Source organism: Coturnix japonica, chromosome 14, assembly GCF_054131305.1.
Source record: "Coturnix japonica strain WE chromosome 14, WE-NBRP24, whole genome shotgun sequence".
In the NCBI taxonomy this organism is placed as follows: domain Eukaryota; kingdom Metazoa; phylum Chordata; class Aves; order Galliformes; family Phasianidae; genus Coturnix; species Coturnix japonica.
The window spans coordinates 7,716,978-7,737,955 of record NC_140676.1 but is presented as its reverse complement, the minus strand read 5'-3'; the positions used below and the strand labels follow the sequence as shown (position 1 = coordinate 7,737,955).

At 39.1% G+C, this 20,978-nt stretch overlaps 2 protein-coding genes and 1 long non-coding RNA gene across 11 annotated transcripts in view; 1 reads left to right on the top strand and 2 right to left on the bottom strand.

Annotated features, from left to right (window-relative positions):
• The window catches only part of IL16 (interleukin 16), a 40,694-nt gene extending 34,845 nt beyond the window's left edge, over positions 1-5,849 (bottom strand). For 7 of the 9 annotated variants that reach the window (XM_085515414.1, XM_085515416.1, XM_032446825.2 and 4 more), the window contains exon 1: positions 5,567-5,849. Coding sequence is in view for 1 of the 9 variants with exons in the window: in XM_085515417.1 (XP_085371543.1) it covers positions 5,567-5,569 (3 nt within the window). In the remaining 8 variants the exon portion in view is untranslated. Of the gene's footprint in view, positions 1-4,085; positions 4,151-5,566 lie in introns of those variants that run through there. The other 2 variants (XM_085515417.1, XM_085515415.1) reach the window with 2 other exon arrangements.
• A 6,679-nt stretch (positions 5,850-12,528) lies between these two features.
• LOC146758447 (uncharacterized) lies at positions 12,529-13,907 on the top strand. The gene is made up of 3 exons (XR_014934330.1): positions 12,529-13,025; positions 13,405-13,503; positions 13,779-13,907. It is a non-coding gene; the product is annotated as an uncharacterized LOC146758447 (long non-coding RNA).
• Positions 13,392-19,908, bottom strand: CFAP161 (cilia and flagella associated protein 161). Its single transcript, XM_015873100.3, has 7 exons — positions 19,806-19,908; positions 19,574-19,663; positions 19,170-19,405; positions 17,840-17,924; positions 16,991-17,149; positions 16,145-16,218; positions 13,392-15,409 (listed from the first exon to the last, which is right to left on the bottom strand). Exons 1-7 carry the CDS (start codon positions 19,866-19,868, stop codon positions 15,229-15,231), a joined length of 888 nt encoding a protein of 295 aa, XP_015728586.1. The 5' UTR covers positions 19,869-19,908; the 3' UTR covers positions 13,392-15,228.
• Between the last annotated feature and the right edge of the window lie 1,070 nt (positions 19,909-20,978).

Below are 20,978 nucleotides of genomic sequence, written 5' to 3'. Positions count from 1 at the left end.
CCAAAAAGGAACTTAAAAAATCTAAGCAGAACTTTTTCTCTGGGCAAAGTAAATCTAACTAATGATGGGATGTAGCCTGAGACCTGATTTCTACCCAACCCTATACTTGTGATGATAGGAGAAGAAGCTGATACTTTGAGGTGTTCTAGCTTTTGTCCTGTCCTTATATTGCTCTAACATAGCAATGTAGAAACTAATATATTTAATCATCCTATAAGTACAGTTCATCTGATATCTCTTTTCAGCAAAGACTAATGGCAGTTGCTTCAATAGAATTAGCTTGGAAAAAAAGTAATCAATTTTCAGGAAGAGTTTCTTCTGAGTACCTTGTTGATAAGAAGACACCCTGAGGTTTTGTATGTATTCCAGAATTGCTGGAGCTTTTTACATTATGATTGGATAGCATTGTTTTAGCGGCGGCTACACTAGGATAAGTAGTGCAGTATGTCAAATTAGGTAAATCTCTAATTCCTTTCATCACTAAGTACCTGCTTTTGCCAGGAAGCACAAAGAATTTTCTTCTGGTGATGAAATGAATCTTGTGTTAAGTAACTGTAATTTATCCACTTCTGTCTCCCATTAAGTTTTGATTATCCAGAGGCAATGAGTTTCATGTGTTACATAAAAATATACTTCCTTATACTTGCTTCAGATTTGCTGCCTCTAGGATTATTCTAGGAAAAATGCCCTGCTCATCAAGCCTTTGTAGAATCCTTTTCTCATTGATCTCTTCACTGATGTCATCCTTTATCTTCCACATATTTCTGTCTTTCCCTCTGCTGCCCCTCCTTTTCCTCAGCATCACGCTGCTTTCATACATTTGGATCTCCTCCTTTTTTTTCAGATCCTTTTTTCTTTTTAAAGTCCATTTCCTTTTTCAAGCTTTGTTACCTGACTCTTTCATGATGGTATCCAGCTTCTGTTTTCCAGTGAAATGTCTCCCTGTGAGTTAATCAAGGTTCCTAGACCTTGTATTCGCAGTTACATGTGCACTGCATGACACACTCTCTCACTCATTTTCTATGCAGAATATGTTATTCTGTACATACAGTGCTTTGTTTACAGGAAAGTATCCCACGTGATCTAAAGAAATACCATGTTAAGAGCATATCTGACTGAGCAGCAGTGTCGGTGTGAAGAACATGGACTGTAGCCAAGGTATGGTAGACAAGGCCTAGCAAGAATGGTACCCTATGAACAAAGTGTTTTGAGTTGTGCTTATTTACTTTAATATTTTTGTATTGGGTCTGTAGACTATGCGTGATTATGTTGATCTTAGAGAAATAGTACAGAATATTTGTGCCTGAACTGTGAAACTGCTAAATATCAGGTACTGAAGACCAGGCATGTCAATTTTTTTTGCAAAGCCATTGACCAGTACAGTGTTCACAAGAGCAGTAAAAACATTGTGAGCTTGTCTGTATGTTGTCATTCTAATTTAAAGCAAATATTTTCAAAGGTTGTGACTTTACTTCTTCATTCCACATTTCCAATCACATAATGTTCCTTTTTCATCTGATTTTGCATTCCTTCTGATTTATAGTCCCTGAACTGTAAGCTGAAATAAGGGGCCCTTTAGGTTGAATGAAAGGGGAATTATCAATTGCCAAAACTATGATTCATCGAGCAAAAAAGTAAAGGGTGGAAGAAAACTGAACTTAGTGTACATACAAAAAATTATATGAAGAATTTCACTGGATGTTTCATAAATTCAGTGTTAGAAGGTATATTAAGATCTGTCTGGTCTTCCATTTTATTGCGAGTCTTTGTTGGGTTGTGTCATATTTGTTGCTACTGCATTTTGTTTTATGCCTTGAGCAACCAGATATGAATGAAAGGAAGTACAGAAAAGGTGGATATATTTCATCTCTCTGAGGACTACTGGCAGAATTTGCTTCTTTACCACTTTCAAAGCCTGATCTCAGTCTCGCTGAAGGATTGTACTTTGCCATCCCTTAGTATACCATAGGTAGTATGTGTGGTCCTGTCTTGGTTGCTGGCTTTGATGGATCTTGGTGGGGATTTTTTGTTTCAATTTAGCTTTTTCAGTGGTTGATGAGGAATTATGTAATCTCTTCCTCTCAGATATCTGTACCTAAATAAGATGACTTTATTGCATTTATAGACTGTCACTTCTGTTGCAAGGCTTTAGCAGAAGCCACTTTTGAATATTTGTCATTCCTGATGCCTGGTAGTGGTAAAGCTACTTAACGCCACCAATTTTTTGCACAGTCTTCAAGACCCTTCACATTTCTGCTGCTTTACTTTATCGCTAAGGCTGTGACAATTAGAATGAGGCTGAGCTGATGGTTTTTATTTGTGGCATTGAGGATACCAGCATAAAGCTCCAGTGGCAGCTGTCTTGCTCTTCACTGCTGTTCTGTAGCTTCTAACAGTGATGTGAGTCATAGTGAGCACAAGCATTATTGTTGACAGCAAGATGAGACTAAATTATCTCACGGGTTTCTTGTGGTTGAAACTGTATAATCTGTCGCAAAAAATAGCTCCCTTGTAAGACACAAAGAAGAATGACTCTGGTGCTTCATATGTTCTGATGACACCCTGCCTGTAGGTGTGATAGATGATGCAAGAGCCAGATTTAGCATCCTAAGCACTGAGGAATCTCATGTTTTGGGGAGACAGCTTTTCTCCCATGTTTTTAGATAAGCCTACACCTTTAGAGTGGTGCCTGATGTTCAATAGCAGCAACCAAGAGATTTCCTGAGGATTCCTGACATTGGTTTTACTTATTTCTATATTTTTTTTCCTACAGGATCACAGATTTAATGCTCAGGAGATGCTGTTACAATGAGTTGGTCTCATGAATCCGACAAAGATGACTTTAACCTGTAATTCCTGTATCAATGGCAATAATTTCTGCTTCAGGTACAGCATCTATTTTAGGATAGGCAACAAATCTGGCTGTGAAGACATTATCTCACCAGTCTTGAGAACTCACTCTCTACACAGATAGACTTTTAGTTACTGTTTCTTTTAAATGTCTCTATATCCACATACTCATTGACTCTTATTTTGACGTTTGTCCGTAAGAGCTTGAAAATTAATGTTTGGCACGTTAAAGGCCTTCATCACTTCCCCAGCATTTTCCTTTTAAATCAGTGAGGAGGAGGGAGTTCAGGTATCATGAAACTTTATTGCGTTTCTTAACATTTGATTATTTTTGTACTTTTGTGATGTTCTCTGTTTTAACATTAAAAAGCAACTGTTGGTTTCACAGTGTCTGTAGTCTAGGGCTACCAGAGAGTGGGTAAGCAAGCTCCATAGCAATAGGAAAAGATTCCTTACTCCATGAGAAGCCATTATAACTCAGTTCCCTGCTACCGTGTTTGTTTTGCAGCTGATGTAGGTGTCTTTTCTTCATGTGTGCTCACTTTTTAGTAGGAATCCAGAGAACATCAAATAATCTCTCTGTAAGAAATAATATGAAATCCTTTGTCTAAGCTTGAATTTCCCATAAGAAGCAGTCTTATCTGGTATTTGAGTCCCAAGTAATTGTCCACCATTATGTTCTAAGTCAACCATGCAACCACCACTGGAACCCGATTTCTGGTCTGATTCCCTTTCCTTTTTCTTCAGCATCTTTGTTCAGTTTGGGATGCTACAGGGTTTGAGATGTGAACCTACAAAGATGTGACTCAAGAATTTGAGGGGTAAGAATACCCAGGTTTGGGGGAATTACTTATAAAAGAAGAGGGGTTTCAAAGGTTTGGGTTTTTTTGCTTGCATGATTTTGGTTGGTGGTTTGTGGGGTTGCTTTGTTTTGTTTTGGTTTTTTTTTATTTTGAAGGAGGGGAAGGACTACTGTTAATGGCCAAAACATATTTATATATAAAATAGACAAAATGTTGTTAAGGTTTTGTCAATATCAGTTTGAGCTCTCCATTAATCTTTGGTAGTTGCTTAAAGTATGTATAATTGAAACTCATCAACCATGTCAAATACACAGCACTCTCTCCATAAGGCAGTCGCACTCTGCCCCAGCCCAGTTTTTGGCAGAGCACTGTAGTGGACATCTCCTTCCAGCTCTGATAGTGACCTGAATATTTGACACTAAATAAGTTTACCTTCCCTCCTCTTCTCAATCCCTGTCCTTATCCATGGAAATGAGTTGTGGCTACGACCTTCTGTCTTGAATGGGAGATGATAAAAATTACTATAATTAAATTGTACTATTTTAATTAGACAGACAATAAAACAACTTGTCTTAGGAAACAGGTATTTGTTCCTGTCAAGTAATGATATCCTACACCAATCCATCTCATTATGCAGAATACATTGCCTACAAAGTTCATTCTATATGATAATTCTGGAAGCGTAACAGCTGACTGCATCTTCCCAGGGGCTGCAGGCCAGGAGGTGTGCGCTTGGTTCTGAGCATACCAGCTGCACAGAAATGAGGTTACAGTGGCAGTGCAGACATATATCAACAATGTCCGTGTGTTACACCAGCCTGTGTGTTTTTTTCTGTAGGCTCTGCTGCATGAATCAGCTACTAACAAGGTCCATAATAAAGGAGACTATTAAGTGAACACTGCATTAATAATGTTGGCAAAGTCCTGAGACTACAGACGTTATTTATAGCATATGACTAAACAAATATGCATCTCCTTTGAGGCTGAGACTCTGGGCTAATTTACTGATTTCCTGCACAGGCTGGTTCATACAGAGATTCAAGTAAATAGTGTGTTTGGATGTCTTGTTTGGACGTATGTTTTGAAACACTAATCATATTAATATTGAATTCCAAAATGGATTGGAAATCTGTATGTGTTTTCATAGGATTACGTAGTGCTCCTGTCCAGTTCTCATGGAAATGTGTTTTTTCTGCATTGCTTCTTTAAGGAAAAGGTTTGAAGAGTGCTGCCTGCAGCTGCACAGCTCTTGAAATGAGCAGAAAGGTTAGAAACACTTCTGAAAAATAATGAACTTTACCCAAAGCAAAAAAAAAAAAAAAAAAAAAGTCACATATCCTCTTCTTTACATCCTGCTTCAAAATTAATTCCTTTCTTTCTCTTGTTTTTTAATAGAGATTAATTGCTATTGAGAGAGAATTGGAGATTTAAATGCATTTGAGTAATGAATCGCTTGATTTATGCTTTTGTTTTTTGTCTGCCTCAAATACAGCAAGTTTAGTGAGGCCTTTGGAACTGCAGGAAGCTGCAAGCTCACAAAATTCCCTGGTACAGTCTGCTGATTTTATGTGTGTCAGGAGAAATATTACACAGCAAAGAAAATGTGTCCTTAACTGAGGTACGTCCATGCACAGCATCTCTCTCTTAAATAGTAAGGCTGATCACTCAAACTTCTTTTCCTTCACATTTCAAACTTCCTTCGCATTTCTCACATAACTTAAAAACAAAACAGCCATGACAACATATAGAAAGGCAAAAATATAGTTCGTGAAACAACTCTGCTTTTATGTCTCATCTGATTACTCCCCCCGTTTAAATTCCCAAATAAAAAGAGTTGAAAGTGATACATACTGACATTTTTAAACAGTTGAGTGTGCGATGCCCAAAGAATCTGATAAGAAAATATTACTTACCATTGCCAAGTATCTTCTTACTTAGGTTCGTTATTATCACCCCCTCTTAGGCATGGAATACACAGCAGAGTCAGCTCCCAGCGTGTTAAACACTTGACAAAATAATAAATGCAGTGCAACTCCACAGTGTTTGGATATTTGACTGTAGCTCCTGAGCACTCAAAGTGACTACTCAATATAACAATTTTTCCTTAGCAGAAAATGCCTTGCTATTTGCCAGCAAATCTTTAATGCTTTAGATTGGGTATTTCCAACTACCGCCCTACTTGCGAGGCAGATGTGTATAAAAGAGATGTTATTTCACTGAATCAACCACTGAGATCGTAACCCTTTTCCTGTACCACAAGCAGAAATGTAAAACCTCAGACTTTCCTTTTGGACTCCACTGACTTGTGTCTGTTGTAAGAAAGCAAAACACAACTACTCCAAAGGCTAATATATGGAAAAATGTGTTAAAATGTTTTAGATCATCTCAATACCTCTAATTCCTGCCATTCATTGGTTAACTGGCTCGTTCTGTGTTTATGTAGTTGCATGGTACAAATACAACACCTAAACTCCTTGCCCAAAGTAGAAATGATTCATTTATTACTCTTAGCCCAAAAAGAAAGGGGGGCTGGGGGGGGAAGAAGAAAGAAAATACACAGTGTTCATTTAACCCAAGTGAGTGAAAACGCCTTTCATAAGCTCTGCAAGGGCTTGGGGAACTTGGTCTTGGGTGAATAAAGTCTGTGTAGTGGAGCAAATGGTTTTGTCTGAGGATGACAGAAATTAAGCTAAAGGAAAGGTAAATCGGGACACTTTCTCTTCTTGAAAAGAAGATAATAGGAAAGGATGTGTTTTTTGTATCAGATGGATTTGGAGAGGGGTTTGCTCTTCTGGGGAAGGGGAGGAGGCAGAAGGAGAAGGGCAGGAGGGAGTAGGTGTGTTTGTAGGGGTTCCTGAGTCCCTGCCAGTGCTCCGTGCTCTGAAATTGCATCACTGGTCAGTGTTAATTTATGTCTTTTTGTGAGGCAATTACCTTAAATAGATAATATATTGTGTTTTCCATCTTCTGAGTGCATATAAATATGAGTTAATTAAATGTTATAGTCACTGTGGAGAAAGCACAAGGGAGATCGTGACTGGGGGCTGTACTAAATTACAAGTGGGGATCAAGACAGAGTAAAGACATCTCTGCTCTGTTACCTGTACTGGGGAGAACCATGTGATAAGCCAACATTCCATAGGCTGTACCATGCTGACTTCTAATATTGGCTGTGGACTCAGTCAGTTACTGGGAGAAATCAAAATACAATGGGTAACCCTTTTTTCCCTGCCTGTGTCCCAGCCATGAGTACCTCTAGCACAGCTCTGATGGGACAGTGCTATTCTGCCTTCATTCATCATCCAGATGGGCATTAGACTTAATCAGATTCTAGCACTAACAGCTTGTTTCAGAACCACAGCTGGAATCAGCGTGTCTAGACTAGCACTGATTTATTCCTGGCTCCCAGACCTATGTGCAAGCTACTATTCCATATGCTTTTTGTTAGAGGTAATAATGCCATTTCACGGCATAACTTTCTTTTTTCTTTCTTTTCTTCTCTCTCCCCTTTTTCTTGAAATTATAATTTATTTTTATATGTGGGAAAATGCCCTGCTCCTGCTCTGCATGAGGCCACTGCCAATTCTGCTGACACAGAGTGAGCTTCCAGATAAACAAAATAAAGTTCACAAAGGAAACAGTTAAATTTTCTGACTGCCGTCTCTCTGTCACAGAAAATGCTAAACGCATTTGTAAGTTATATAAAACTGCATCGCTTCATATTTTCCCTTGCTGGTTTCACAGCCCAAGGACCTGGTGACATCTTAGGCTCTCAAGAGCCCAGACATAAAAATCCTCTGCAGAAAACACTGCCTGACTCCACACCCTCCTGCTGCTGGGCAGATGAGTTTTCCTCGCTTATCCTCAGACTAAACAATGTTAAATGTACTAAGGCTGACATCTATGTTCAGCAAGCACTCTACCCAAACAACCACAGAGGTTGAGGTATATCATGTCCATAATTCACAGGACAGCTTTCAACCTGTCACATCAGGTCATTAGGGGAGATACTTCTGCTTTAATTAACACCTAAACAAGATATGCATTGAGAATGGATGGTGTGTGTGTGGGAGGGTTCTTCTGTTGTAAGTTAACCTCTGGCTTTATTTTTTCTAGTTTACTGTCAATAGTAAGCAACGATGTTAACCACATCATGCCTGCCTGTCAGTGGTCTGCAGAGCATGGGGCAGCTGCATACAAACTGCAGAGGAGGTTGATGATGGACGACCAGCAGTGCTGATCATACCAACAGTAGAGCCTTGTATTGATTTCAGGAGTGAGTGGAGAGTTACTGACCCTTTTTTGTTGAGAATAAGAGGAAAAATGACATCTCTGTGCCCAAAAGAGGCCTTTCTGTGCATCACTTTTAATTCATTCATCTCAATAGATATGACAAAGGTAAGTGCTTCCCTCTGTCTGTATTTACAAACCAGTGAACTGAGAAGCAGGTAAGTTGTTTAGATAAGGATGGTTTGAATGATGTCACAGTTCTGACACCATTAAAAATCTTTCATGTTGTAGAGGTTTATCTGTGCCTTTAAATCCCTTTTAATTCCCTTTTTCCTGTGACAGATATTTCTTTTCATAGAGCGAAAGCAAAATAAGCTACTCTTCAAACGGAGAACACATTATTAGTGTATTTGATGGTATTGTTATTATTCCCAGCATTATTCTTCAATTCATCTTTAATACAGCCTGACGTCTTGTTTGCTTTTTTGACCACTGCTGTGCACTGAGCAGAAGTTTCCATTAAGCTGTCCACAGTAACGCCTCGATCTTTTCTTGAGTGATTTTGCAAACCATCAGTGTATATGAGTAGTTCAAGTTGTTCCTTTCATTACACATTACTTCACGATTACCTACACAAAATTTCTGCTGCCATCTCATTGCCCAGGCCCTTATTTTTTTATTATTATTTTTTAAGCATTGCTTTTTCTTGCTTCTATGACACTAAGGGAAGAGCTTGTGTAGGTTTCAGGCTGCTCTAGCAAGTGGAAATGAGAATAGGAGAGGGCATGGAGGATGCAGACCTTAGCATGCACCAGGCCATCTGCCCTTGCTGTGGATGCAATCTGGGAAGAGGATGTGTGTGCTAAAAAGCACCAAGAGTGAACAGCTGAACTGCTGAATAAACCTTTAGTAGAGCTGCTCTGCATCCAGTTGAATCAGAAATGCAGTTTTCAAAAAGCTGTTCATGGTTAAGCTCATTAGAGCATTGAGATGTTTATTCTGCTCTGTGCAATTTACCAAGGCAGCAATGAGCTGTTTGGGGTATGGCAGCTGGCTTTATTTCAGCAGATAATACTCTTGTAACCAGTTCAAGGAGATATGTTTCTATTCAGTTGTTTTTTCTCCATTCATTGGTATGTTACACTGACGTTTTTCTGGATTGGAAGAATGTAATGTAACAACTGGTATAACTGGATAAAATCCACTCACCACCTCAGTGGTTTGGTTTCTTTCCCCCAGGTGAAGCTATTGATGGTGACTCTCCAGGTGATGCCCTGATTGCTCTCAAAGTGTGAATGTGACATAGGCAATGAATTCACAGCTGTAAACCCAACACTTTGTATTCCATGATCAGTGGCTTTCTCGTAGCAGGATCTGTTTGCAGGAATGGGAACTGTATGTTCAAACTGTATTTAACCGTTTCAAAGATTTATTTATTTACTAACCTTAAAAACACTCAAGTGAACACTTTTAACTTTGATCAACAAGGGAGAAAATTATCAACACAAAACTTCACAGTTGGTCACTGAAGAATATAACTACAGCCATATCTGAGCACTAAATTGGAAATATGATTCTTTATTGTTTATTTCTGTGGAGAAAGTAATATCTGTTCACCTGCAGAAGTTTAATGTTATGTTAGATTCTCCCCTACCAGTTTAACAACCATTCCGAACCACTTTAGTTTGTTCTTGTTTTCTGTAGTTTTGGGTTCATGGATAAGTTTTCTATATTCTTTAAGAACTCTTTCACTACCAGTTCAGTTTCACCTTCACTGTCCCACCCTTAGGAAGCATGTCTTGGTCAATGGTGCTGTTCATTGCAGGCAGGAGAACTCCACCTAATGAATGCTCCTTTCATGGCGTTTATGCAGGAGAATTGTCCTCAGTTAATTACAGCGTCCCTTTAGAAACATTGTCCTACCTCAGCACATTTGTATATTCTGTGTTGTAGAATAACTTGAAGCATAAATCATTATTCTGCATTTATAGCAATTCTGATGTCTTTCTTTACAACACAGGCTTTGCATTATTATAGAAAACCTATAGTTGCTGTATGCTATGTGAGCTGACCAAGAAACCTTCACCACTTGAATGTAGCACTTCTAAAACCAAACAGCTTACAGCTGTGCTGTGTAACAGGGCCGATGGCTGGTAGAAATCAACATTGCCTTTTTTCTTTCTGTGATGAATGAACGTTCTGTTTTCAGACGTGGCTGCTTAGATGAAATGGTTATTCCCCAAATCCTTGTTAAGCTAATTTCATAGGAAGCAGGAATTTGTGTTGGTGTTTCTGAATTCTGTGTTAAGTCTGGTGTTCAGTAGAAACCATTCACGAGTCCCAAAGTGTAATACTGTTTAAAATCACTTAGCACTTCAGGACAAAATTCCATAACCGCCTAACATGGCATTACCAGTTGATATGTAGAGTTAGATATTAATTAGCCATGGGACAGAGGAAAACATTGAAATACAAGAACTTCTGGAAGCATCAAAATTCTCAATGAGCAGTGAGAACAATAAGCTATGCTCTACGGGAGGTCATGTACTGCAATTATTGAAATAGCTCTGTGAATTGCTTTTAAACAAGTAGTTGTTTGTGTCTGAAAAAGGAGTGTGGGGAAAAGAGAAATGATAGAGAGAACTCTTGTCAGGATGGAAGATAGCAGTATTTCTGCAGTGTTCAGTTTTCAGTATCTTCTTTAGGGAAGAGTTATGCCATTGTATCAGGCAAGGACACTGATGAACAGATATGGTAAATGAGAGGTGAAAATGTGCATTACATAGGTATGACCAAGTGTGGAATAGAATAGCATCACCTGTATTAGCTGGGGAACTGGAAGGAACTTCACTTTGTCTGAAAGAGTGATGGTAGATTCAGTGATCAAATGTAGAGGATTCTTGGCCATTGATAGTCTCTTTATTCTACATCTACTATGATGGACAGTCCAAGATGGTGCAACAAAAGTAAAAGGCACTTACAGTGTGTTGCCTGAGATCTATCAACCTACCGTGCACGTGGAATACTAGTCCATAACCGTTTTTAGTATGATTTGGCAGCAAATTCAGAAAATACAACAAATATGTGAGGGCTTTATCACAGAAGTTAAGCCACTAAGATTAAAGGTCACTTTTGTTGTAATTATGAAATATTGACCGCACAGATTGTCTACTCAATATGTCAGCGTGTTTTCAAGAGACTGGTTTAGGAGGAGCAAAGAGCTAAGTCTCCTGTGTTGGCTTATCTCTGAGCACTTCTCAGCCACAGGTAGAGCCTGAGGTGAACTGGACTTGTGTACTAAGCAGAAAGGGGAAAGTAATGGAAAAAAGGGGGGAACGAGGTGAAAGCATGAAGTAAAGCAAGAACGTTATTCTGTATTAAGAGATGATGTGAAGTCATCTATAAGCAGGCTTGAATATTAACATATCCAGGATCACTCAAAATTGTGCTGAAAGAACCCATTATTTCAGGTAGTTCCAAAAGAAACCAGTTAATATTTTTAGCTGAGGAGAGATAAGTCACTTTCATGCACTGAGCTACATGCTATTGCTGTGTCAGCTTTAAAGTATTCAGTATGGGTTTGTGTGTATAATGCTAATTCATTTCTGTTTTTATATATCTATGTACGTATATACATGTATATATATATTTATATGGCAAAATATGATTCTTTTCACACTCAGTTAAATTCATTGGCTGCTTGCAAGGCTATCATACATCTTGGGTGTTCTGGCTGAACTGGTGCTGCCAAAACTGTCAGCAAAAAGACCGGAAAGTCTGATGAACCTTAAACTTTTCCCCAAACAACTGCTCGGTTGTTTCTTCAGGATACATTAGAGACAGAAAGCCCAGGCGAGAGAGGAATGGTTGAAAACCAGGGAGGAAGGGTAGAAATTGCTGTCCAATATGGATTTCACAAACTGCTGTGTTTCATTTTTTAGAGACCCTATAACAATAATCCACGCTAAATAGCGTTTTAGGAGTTTTAAGCTTTATTAAGTGTTGCCTATGGAGGAAAGATAACTCCAGCTTTTTTTCAGATCTTTACTTATTCACTGGTTTCTTGCTTTCATTCTGCTTGGGATATAATGGTTTTATATGTTCTACTTGAAACATTCTCAGAAACAGCTACGTGCCATTATTGAAAGGGATTTTCATAGTCAGATGGAGATCTTTGCAGGCATGCAGTACCTAAGTGCTAACAGTTTTAACACAAACAAGACACAGAAACAACACTTCAGCTTCTTGGGACTGGTGCCACCTCTGGGCTTAGGCTAAAAGCTGGTTAGGTATTTTTAACTGGTACGCCATATAATTAAATAACTAAATATATATAGAAAAATAAATACTGGTACATATAATTCTTATTTCCCAACGTGGGTTTTGTCAGACCCACAAGGGACAGCGCTGTGGTTTGTGGGCTCTTCTCCTAGCAACTCCTATTAACTTCAGACTCACATGGGCAGCTGCATCTTTGTACCCCACACCGAGAGTTTACTACTTGGCACTGTTTTATGTGTAGATTTCATGTGCCTGTATCTCTGGTTATTTGCACCAGGTCTACTTCAATTTCCTGTCATCGTTCAACCACTTTTAATAACAGCTTTAGGCTATCGCATACTGAATGTCTCTGCCTTAGTTGTTCGTATTTGGAAAAAAGATGAAGATACGGTCCCTGCCCCAAGGAACCTATAATTGAAACAAGACCAGCATTATAGAAACATATATACTAGCTGGCCTGTAACGGGATGGTCTGTTTCATTTTGTTTTGACGTACCGCACAAGGCAGCGTTTAGCAGATGTTGGGAAATGAGCTCTCCGAGTTTTTCATATAAACATACAGCAGAGATGTAAGGGTATGAAATAATTTCATCAGCAAATGTGGGTATTAATGTCATCAGGCATTTTCTAATGTTTGTGCTTATTCTGTTGCACTTTGAGTCCTCCTGGACAAAAACATGGAAGAGATACCTAATCTAATCGGATATCTATCTGGCAATGCTTTCTAGCACAGTATTGATGTTTTGTTCTCTTGTATTAAAGGTGCTGCCTTGTGCCAGCCTACCAACCAAAAGAAATAAAAAAAGAAGGGTGTAATTCATCACAGACCCTCCATAAACAAGGCTGATGGAAAAGCAGAAGGTGAGGGGGAGGGCAACAGCTGGGACAAAGCCTGTAACATTTGAGAAGCAGAGCTGACAAAATGACGCAAAGATTTCTTAAGTTCCAATTGTATTTCATGTCTTTTGTATTTTGTGCCTTATGTATTTTTCTTCTGCCGCCTACTTAGTTGAGTTTTCATATATCTAAGTGTTTCTAAAGAGGACTTTAGAAGGACTCTTTCCACTGCCCCATATTCAGTGGTTGTGCAATATTAATTTAGGGTGAATGGGCACAGATGTTATCAAAATCAACCTCTCACCTGCCATCTCCACCCAAGTTTCCAGTGCTTGGATATTTTCTTCCACTGCTGTGTGGAATTTCTCATTTAAATAGTCTTTTCCCCCCCCCACCCTTTCAGATGTCTTATCCAGTTACAAAGCCTGCATGTGGCTTCCTCCTCTGATGAGCCGGCTGAGCCAAAATAGTACCTCACTGAATGGAAAAGCAGCCTCTGAAGGTACTGATGGGTGTAGAGTGAGAGTGGGGTCTTGGTCTGGGTGCTAGAAGATACCATCATTGCCATCTCAAATCAGTAAGGTTTTGCTGGATGACATGGCAGAGGTGATGTGATGAGAAATGCGAGTTGAGCGAGTGTGCAGAACAGTGGGGAAAGTGAAAAGGCAGATGGAAATTGGATTTTTATTTTCCAATGGTACCTCTGCATCAGTTAACTATGAGGATGAGGTCTGTCTTTGTTGACTCACTGAGTTCTCTACTTCTGCTTTATTTCAGTATTATGGATACCAGCATGCATCCATACAGCAAAACACAGAGATATGAATTCTCCCTGTACCTCCAGAATGCTGCATCCGCACAGCACTAAATCTGAAATAATGCACCTTGCCTCTCAGCACGGACTAAGAGCTCGAGATCAACTTCATGCTAACAGCTTTTGAGCTGCCTTAAAGTGAGTTTTATCTGCCCACAATGTGCTCTGTAGATCTATCCTTATTATTATTAGGAGGATATCCTTATATCCTCCTAATTTGGAAGAAGCATTAAAAGCTTCCCTAATGCATGATTTTGCTTTCTGTTGGTATATGTGAGAGTGCTTTACAAATGAGGTGAGCATCACTATCCATAGTTTTTGAGTTGCAAAACTATCAAAATATGTCACGCGCCCTTAGTTTGTATAATGACATGGTTCAGATCACTGTTAACTTATCAATTAAACCCTATTGTGACTCTAAGTGGCAGTCACTTGAGTGTTTAAATTCTGTGTTAATATTCAGTCCTTTTTATTAAAACCTGTGGTTAGCAATAAATGTCCCCAAATGGTCAAATTAGAAACACTGCAGTGCAGTGTTCAGTTCAGTGCAGCCTGAGTTTTTCTAGTTTACTGCTTAAACTGACTTGAGTTTCTAAAAAGATGACAAAACATCGCTCACCTCTCATAGCCCTGAATTTGAGCTTGATTCAGTCTGGTTCTTTAGAGGCACTGTATCAGGGACTCAATGAAATGCAAATGATTTGGGTTGTTTTAGCATGTAGCAATAGTCTGGCTGGCAATAATCATAGTGTTTAAAAGAATGTGGTGCCATCGTGTGGACTATATTAAGAAGTTGAGAAAGAAAAATAGAAGTGATATAAGCTCTGAAAAATCCCTGGTCTTAAAATTATATTAGAGCAAAAGCTGATAATCAGGAGTTGTTGATTCAGGCCTGTTTGTTTTCCAGCAGCACAGGTAGTCCTTTCCCCTTTCTCATGATAGAGGGTAGAAGAAGCTCAACCACCTAATTTCTCTCTACTGATCCTTAGATGTCAAAGCATCCCACTACAGTTTGGTCTTTACTGTTTTGGAAAATGTATGCTCACTCTTTTCAAAGCAGTGACACTGATTTGGGTTAGGAAACATTGGTTAAATACACCCAGATGGCCAGTAATTGAGTGCAATTCATACTACTACATTCCGACTTCTTTTGCCACCAGAGAATGTGAAAGAAGGAAAATGAGCTTTTCTTGATTCATGAGCTTTTTGCTGTTGTGCATTGTCCTTCAGTGTGTATTAGTCATCTTTTTGCCAATCCACTGATGAATTAATGAGATTATATAAAATTATTAGTGGTAATTTTACATATGTCTTTTTAAAATAAACATTTCTAACACTAAAAGCTGAACAGAAAAAATAAGGATCCGAATCTAAGCAATCTCTATCAGTTGTAATCTGGGATTTTTATATTCTTCATCTCATCAACTCATTCCTTTCTGTTCCTCCTGGCTGAGGCTCTGGTCTATTGTGCATAGCACCACCCCCAGCACCGGGATTTCCTGTAACTATTACCCAGTAATTCTTGTCTTCTTCAGCTCGATGGGAGTCCAGGTAAGTGTGACAAACTACTTCATATTCCCTTCCAAAGAAAGACCTGTAAAGTCAAATAAAAGGGCGGGGAGACACAATGTAGAATGAGTATATATGCATTCAACAAGTCTGCATAAGCTGTAAGGTGTTGAAGGTTTTCTCATGAAGACTCTGGCTGCTTAAAAACAGTTGCAACCTTTCAGCCTTACAGAACTTTTTCATCCCCCAAAAAACTGATACAAAGTCACGGTACAATTTAGCCAGAAATGTAACAAGAAACAATTGGTATATTCCTTAATAATACCTAACATTATTTCAATACATTCATGTTAAGCCAAATTATTAAATTAACATTAATTTGTTATGAGATTCATATAGATATAAGAAACATAGTTTTGTGTGCTGTGTTTTGAGTTCTTAGCATCCCAGTTTTTTCTTATATATATATTTATTTTCCTATATAAATAAATATATATATATATATATATATATATATATATATATATACATATAGAAAATGGCTCAGGATATTCAGAAGGAGAACTATCAAGACCTAACTGAAGGCTGAGAGCATGATGTGATAATGAAAGGAAAATGTAAGTAAGAAAGAGCTGTCTGCTTGCAGCATCACAACAGAATACATGGATTAAAACAGGGGAAAGAAGAATGTGCATCCTGCATTCTTTTCCATTTCCTCAGTGTGTTCCTGAAGCAAGCATTTTACTTTTTTCAGTGATTCTGGATGCACTGAGCTGATGTCTCATTAAGCATATCACTGATAGATATAAATTATCCTCACCTTCCCCAAACGTTCCTTGGAACAGCCAAGCCTCTATTAGTATGGCAATGAGTAATAATCAGTTTGCAGTTTGCCTGGCAAAAAGAAAAGGAAACATAAACAAAACAAAATACACACACACACACACACACAAAATACACTTAATAGATATTTTAAACTAATTTTAATAATAATTATTCAAAGTGAATGCTTTAATTACTACTTAATAGAAGTATACATGCCTGTATATTACTCTCAGTGCTGTAGATTGACACTGAGATATTTTGTACTGTCAGGTCTCAGAACGGTTATATCCATGATATTTTGTTTTATGCCCAGCACTTCAGGAAGCCCAGTTGTTATATGGGATAGGAAAATAACTGCAGCTGCTTTGTGTACTTGCAAAAACTTGAAGACACATATTTGGACCCACTTTTTCCAGTGCCTTGATTCACAGAATCAATAGGGTTGGAAGGGGCCCCTGGAAATCATCCAGTTCAACCCTCCTGATAAAGCAGGTTCCCTGCAGTAGGTTACAGGTACATTAGATGATCAGCTCCCTCTGTGAAACCAAGTTATTCCCAGGTACTGATATATTAAGCAGCATATTCCTGCCTACTTCTCTCAGCAGAAATACTGCAGGTAAATGGATGTAAAAGATGTCTAATGGAAAAAAAAGAATGAATTTAACCACTGTCTGCAGCACACATATGATGTTTATGATGGAAATAAATGATAGAAGAAGAAATGTGAACACAACACAATCTTCAAATATAAAAGATAAAGCCTGATAAATGGTTCTTCTGTTCCAATCTACTGTGACAAATACTCAATGCTTCTTTTTTTTTCCCCATTTTAATGACTTACAGGAACGGGAAGTCCTTCATATTCGAGACGCATTTGTGGATCCAAGAAGTTTGCTTGCCAGCACGTCAAATAGGAAGGCTCATCTGTCAAAAATACTTGCTGAAGGTGAGACTTTTTGGCAGACCTCATAAGTGTTCTATGGTCACTTGCTAGATAGAACTGTAGATGAAAATATACATTAAGGACCACATAAATACAGAAGGAAAAGACATGTAATTTAAAAAAGAAGGACCAGCACAAAGAATTCTCTTTGCTTCTGAACAGTCTGCCAAGCTAAAACTGTGCATTTTGAAACAGTAAAATAGATTCTATAATGTTGATAAACTCATGAAGTAGACTGGTGAATATTAATTGAAATTTGATTTTACATTCCAAAGACTCCTTCAGATCCAAGCGACAGCTGAGAGGGAAACTTCTATCATAGTTGATGTGATTTATTCTGACCATCAAATGTCTGCTTTGCTTCTGATTTGTAAAGGGAAGCAACGTTCACATTTAATAGAAATCTCCCTCTGGTTTTGTTACTTCATACACAGACTATTTTTTCTTCTCAAGAAACAAAATTACCTTGTAGGATATTTTTTTTTCCTTTTTCTTTTTTCCTTTTCCTTGTTTGACATCTGCATTACCCATTATTCTGGGACACTGTCCCCTTGGACTGCACAACTGATATCAGACAAGTCCCATAAACTTTCTAAATATGTATTGTTTATTTTGATTCACAGATGATTCTGAATCTGTTCTGTAAAGCTAAGACACTGAACCACTGTGCAGTTTGATATGTATAGTACCTAAATGCACGCTATCAGGATATGCTATCAATTACCATTTGCAACTTTCTTCCCTTACCATTGGAGCAGAAAACCCTCCTGTTGTTCCAAGACCAAACTTTTGCCCAAATTTGACAGGTTCACCCACTGGTGCTCCATCAACACTGTTAAAATTGTAAAGAGAACAACAAGAAATTCAGTTATATCAGATTTTCTTGACTTTTTAAAATTCATGTTTACTGAGATGATGTTTCACAAATTACTTTTGTGAATACACTTAATTATAAGCACCTAAAAATTGGGGACTAGAAGGAGAACAGTATTTGCCTGTAACTTAACATTATATGGTGTTAATTACATTTTGATACTTAGTAATCAGGTTTATTACCTCAATGTACATGCTGATATATCTTTATTTTCAGAATGATTTCTGTATTTTAAATTAAAGGATCGTGCCAGGCTGCTGTAAGTACATTCAGAGTAACTTATGTATCTGATAAAGCCTGTGGTCAGTTAATGAGGGACCTGAAAGCGTTTGGTGTCAGTGACTCAAGGATCAGACAGAAGCTGAGCAAAAATATTCCAGTTGCATTTCTAGAAGACCTAAACTGGCTTCAAAATTCTTTACTATGTCTAATCCAAAACATTTTGCTCAGTCAGGGTCAGTTTGTACACTTACGCACTGTTATTATACTTAAATACATGCACTGAGGCAGAGCCTTCCACTGTTGAGTAGGGATTTATTCTGTTTCTTCTCCCACAAACAGCTGGAGTTAAATGTGTCTCTGAGAGGAAACACTCAGTTTGATGGAGGGGTCTTTTTTAGGGCAACTAAGGCACTGTCCCCTTTGACTCAAATTTCTGATTCAGAGACATTGTTTGCACAATAGCAAATAGTATTACTGATATTTGGATGTATTTGAATACAGATGAAATAAGACCACATTAAAAACAGAGGGTTTAATGCAAAGTTTACCAAATGATCCACTGAACTGGATTCTGTTTTCACACTAGTTCTGTGCTGATTAAAACTTCCTTGGAATTATTCACAGTAATATGCATAGCAGAATCAGGCTTAACTTAGACTCTTTCTTAAATAATTTAATCTTACTCAAATTTGTTTGTATTTTAGCAAAATTCATTGCACATCTCTCAGAATAAAACACCAAATGCTAACGTTGCTGAAAACTCAGAATTATGGGATGTTTGGGGTTCAAAGGATCATCAAGCTTCAACCCTCCCACTGCAAGCAGGACCATCAACCTATGCCATTCTAATACTAGACCAGGCTGTCCAGGGCACCATCCAACCTGGCCTTGAACACCTCCAGGGATGGGGCATCCACAACCTCCCTGGGCAGCCCATTCCAGCCCCTCACCACTCTCATAGTAAAGAATAAAGTACCAAACCTTAAAATACAGAACGTATTCCGTCCTACAGCGCCCGTGGTGGTGATGGCGCTCACTGCACAGGGTGCGTGTAGTGACACAGGTGAATATATGGACACTTCCTCCAGGTTCAGCGCCAGTGTCATCTCACCACACATCTCAACTTCATGCCGCGTTGAGGGCTCCTTGCTGGGGCTCAGGAGCATCACCGTGTCTCCAAAGCAAACAAATCCATCCGTAGACACCGACAGTTTCACCTAAGCCAAAACACACCGGGTTTTATACTGAATTATCTGAATTTGGCATCAGGAGTACTTTAGATATCAAATGCTAATGTGTAGCATTCTGTGTGTTACGAGTGCTAACAAACAGCTGTGTTGTTCCATGCAGGATCACAGAGGACTGACAAAACCTTCAAAAATTACCTTCTTTAAAAGATTATCGTTAAATCTGTTGATTTTCTGCGATAGAAGTTCTCCTCGATCTCTTTTCTGTATGAAGTCCCTCAGGCGTTCCTGCTTGAGAAGAGCGAGCAAAGCATTACCCAGTGCTGCAACATCGGCTTTGAACACAACTGGAGGAAGCACCGCAAGGGGAAATAGCAGGAGAGGCTCCCGGGGGCCAGAGGTTGGAGTGGAGGCCTCGCTGCTCACCCACCTCCTCCAGGCACGCGTCCTCCTTCCAGTTGCCCATGAGCACCCCAGGCCGGTAGCCAGACATGGTGGGCGCAGCTAGGCCGCACTGCGTCCTCTATCGCCATGGCAACCACTCCAGCAGTTGCGTGATGGAAGGCAGAGGCAGCCAATCAGCGGAGAGAACGTAAGGAGGAGGCGGGGCACAAGAATTGTAATTAGAGCTAAAGTGAGCGGAGATGAACTGGAAATCATAAACGTGGGTTGCAATGAAAGCAGTGTTTCCTATATATTTCCCTAGAAACTACAACAGATACAAAGAGCACAATAACATTGTTTGATAGAGAAAATTCTCAGCTACAAAGCATTGCTTTTTCACATAGGTACCACCATTGGCTATGCATTTTCACCAGCAATAAACCTGGATGCTCTGCTTGTAACAAATCTGCCCCAGTGGAGGTGACCCGCTGTCAATGACACCAGTGCTGAAATGCACCACCTCACTGCGCTCACGACACTGGGCTGGGCTCTACAAACAGTCAGCAAGCATCAGTGAAGGTCAGTGGTTGCAATTAGTTCTGCATGGAGGAATTCGGTGCCACCCCTTTGCTCCATACACACTTCCATGTCAGATGCAATATCTCCATATCATCACACTGCCCCTCTGCTGCTGTCTGTCCCACAGCAACTATGTGGAATGGGATGTTGGTGAGAAGGTTCTACCTCTGCTGCAGTCCCACTGACGTCTGCCTCTGGCATTGTAGGCCAGCGCCACAAACCAGGAAGCATTACCGTATACTCGTATGTATACACACTTTGATTCCCTTAATTTTTTTGGTGAATGAGTGATAAGGCTGGCATGCAGTCTCACAGCAAGCTTTATTTATAACCACATGGTCTTCTGCAGTCTGTACTGGTCGAGCAGGTGCATTAGGTTAACGCAAGCACACAGCCAATGCTATAGCACTGGTGAATGTGGTGAATGCATTGAATGAACTTCGGTTTTGTGTGGTCTGATTTGGAGTGATCCTTTGTGGAACCAGGGGTTGTACTCTATGATCTTAATGGGTCCCTTCCAACCTGGGATATTCTATGATTCTGTGCTTCTATGTGAATATAGTACGGGTTTAATTTTCAGACAGCTTAACCACAATGATTTTCAGTGATGGTGCAGATCCTTGCTGAGGACACTTTGTCC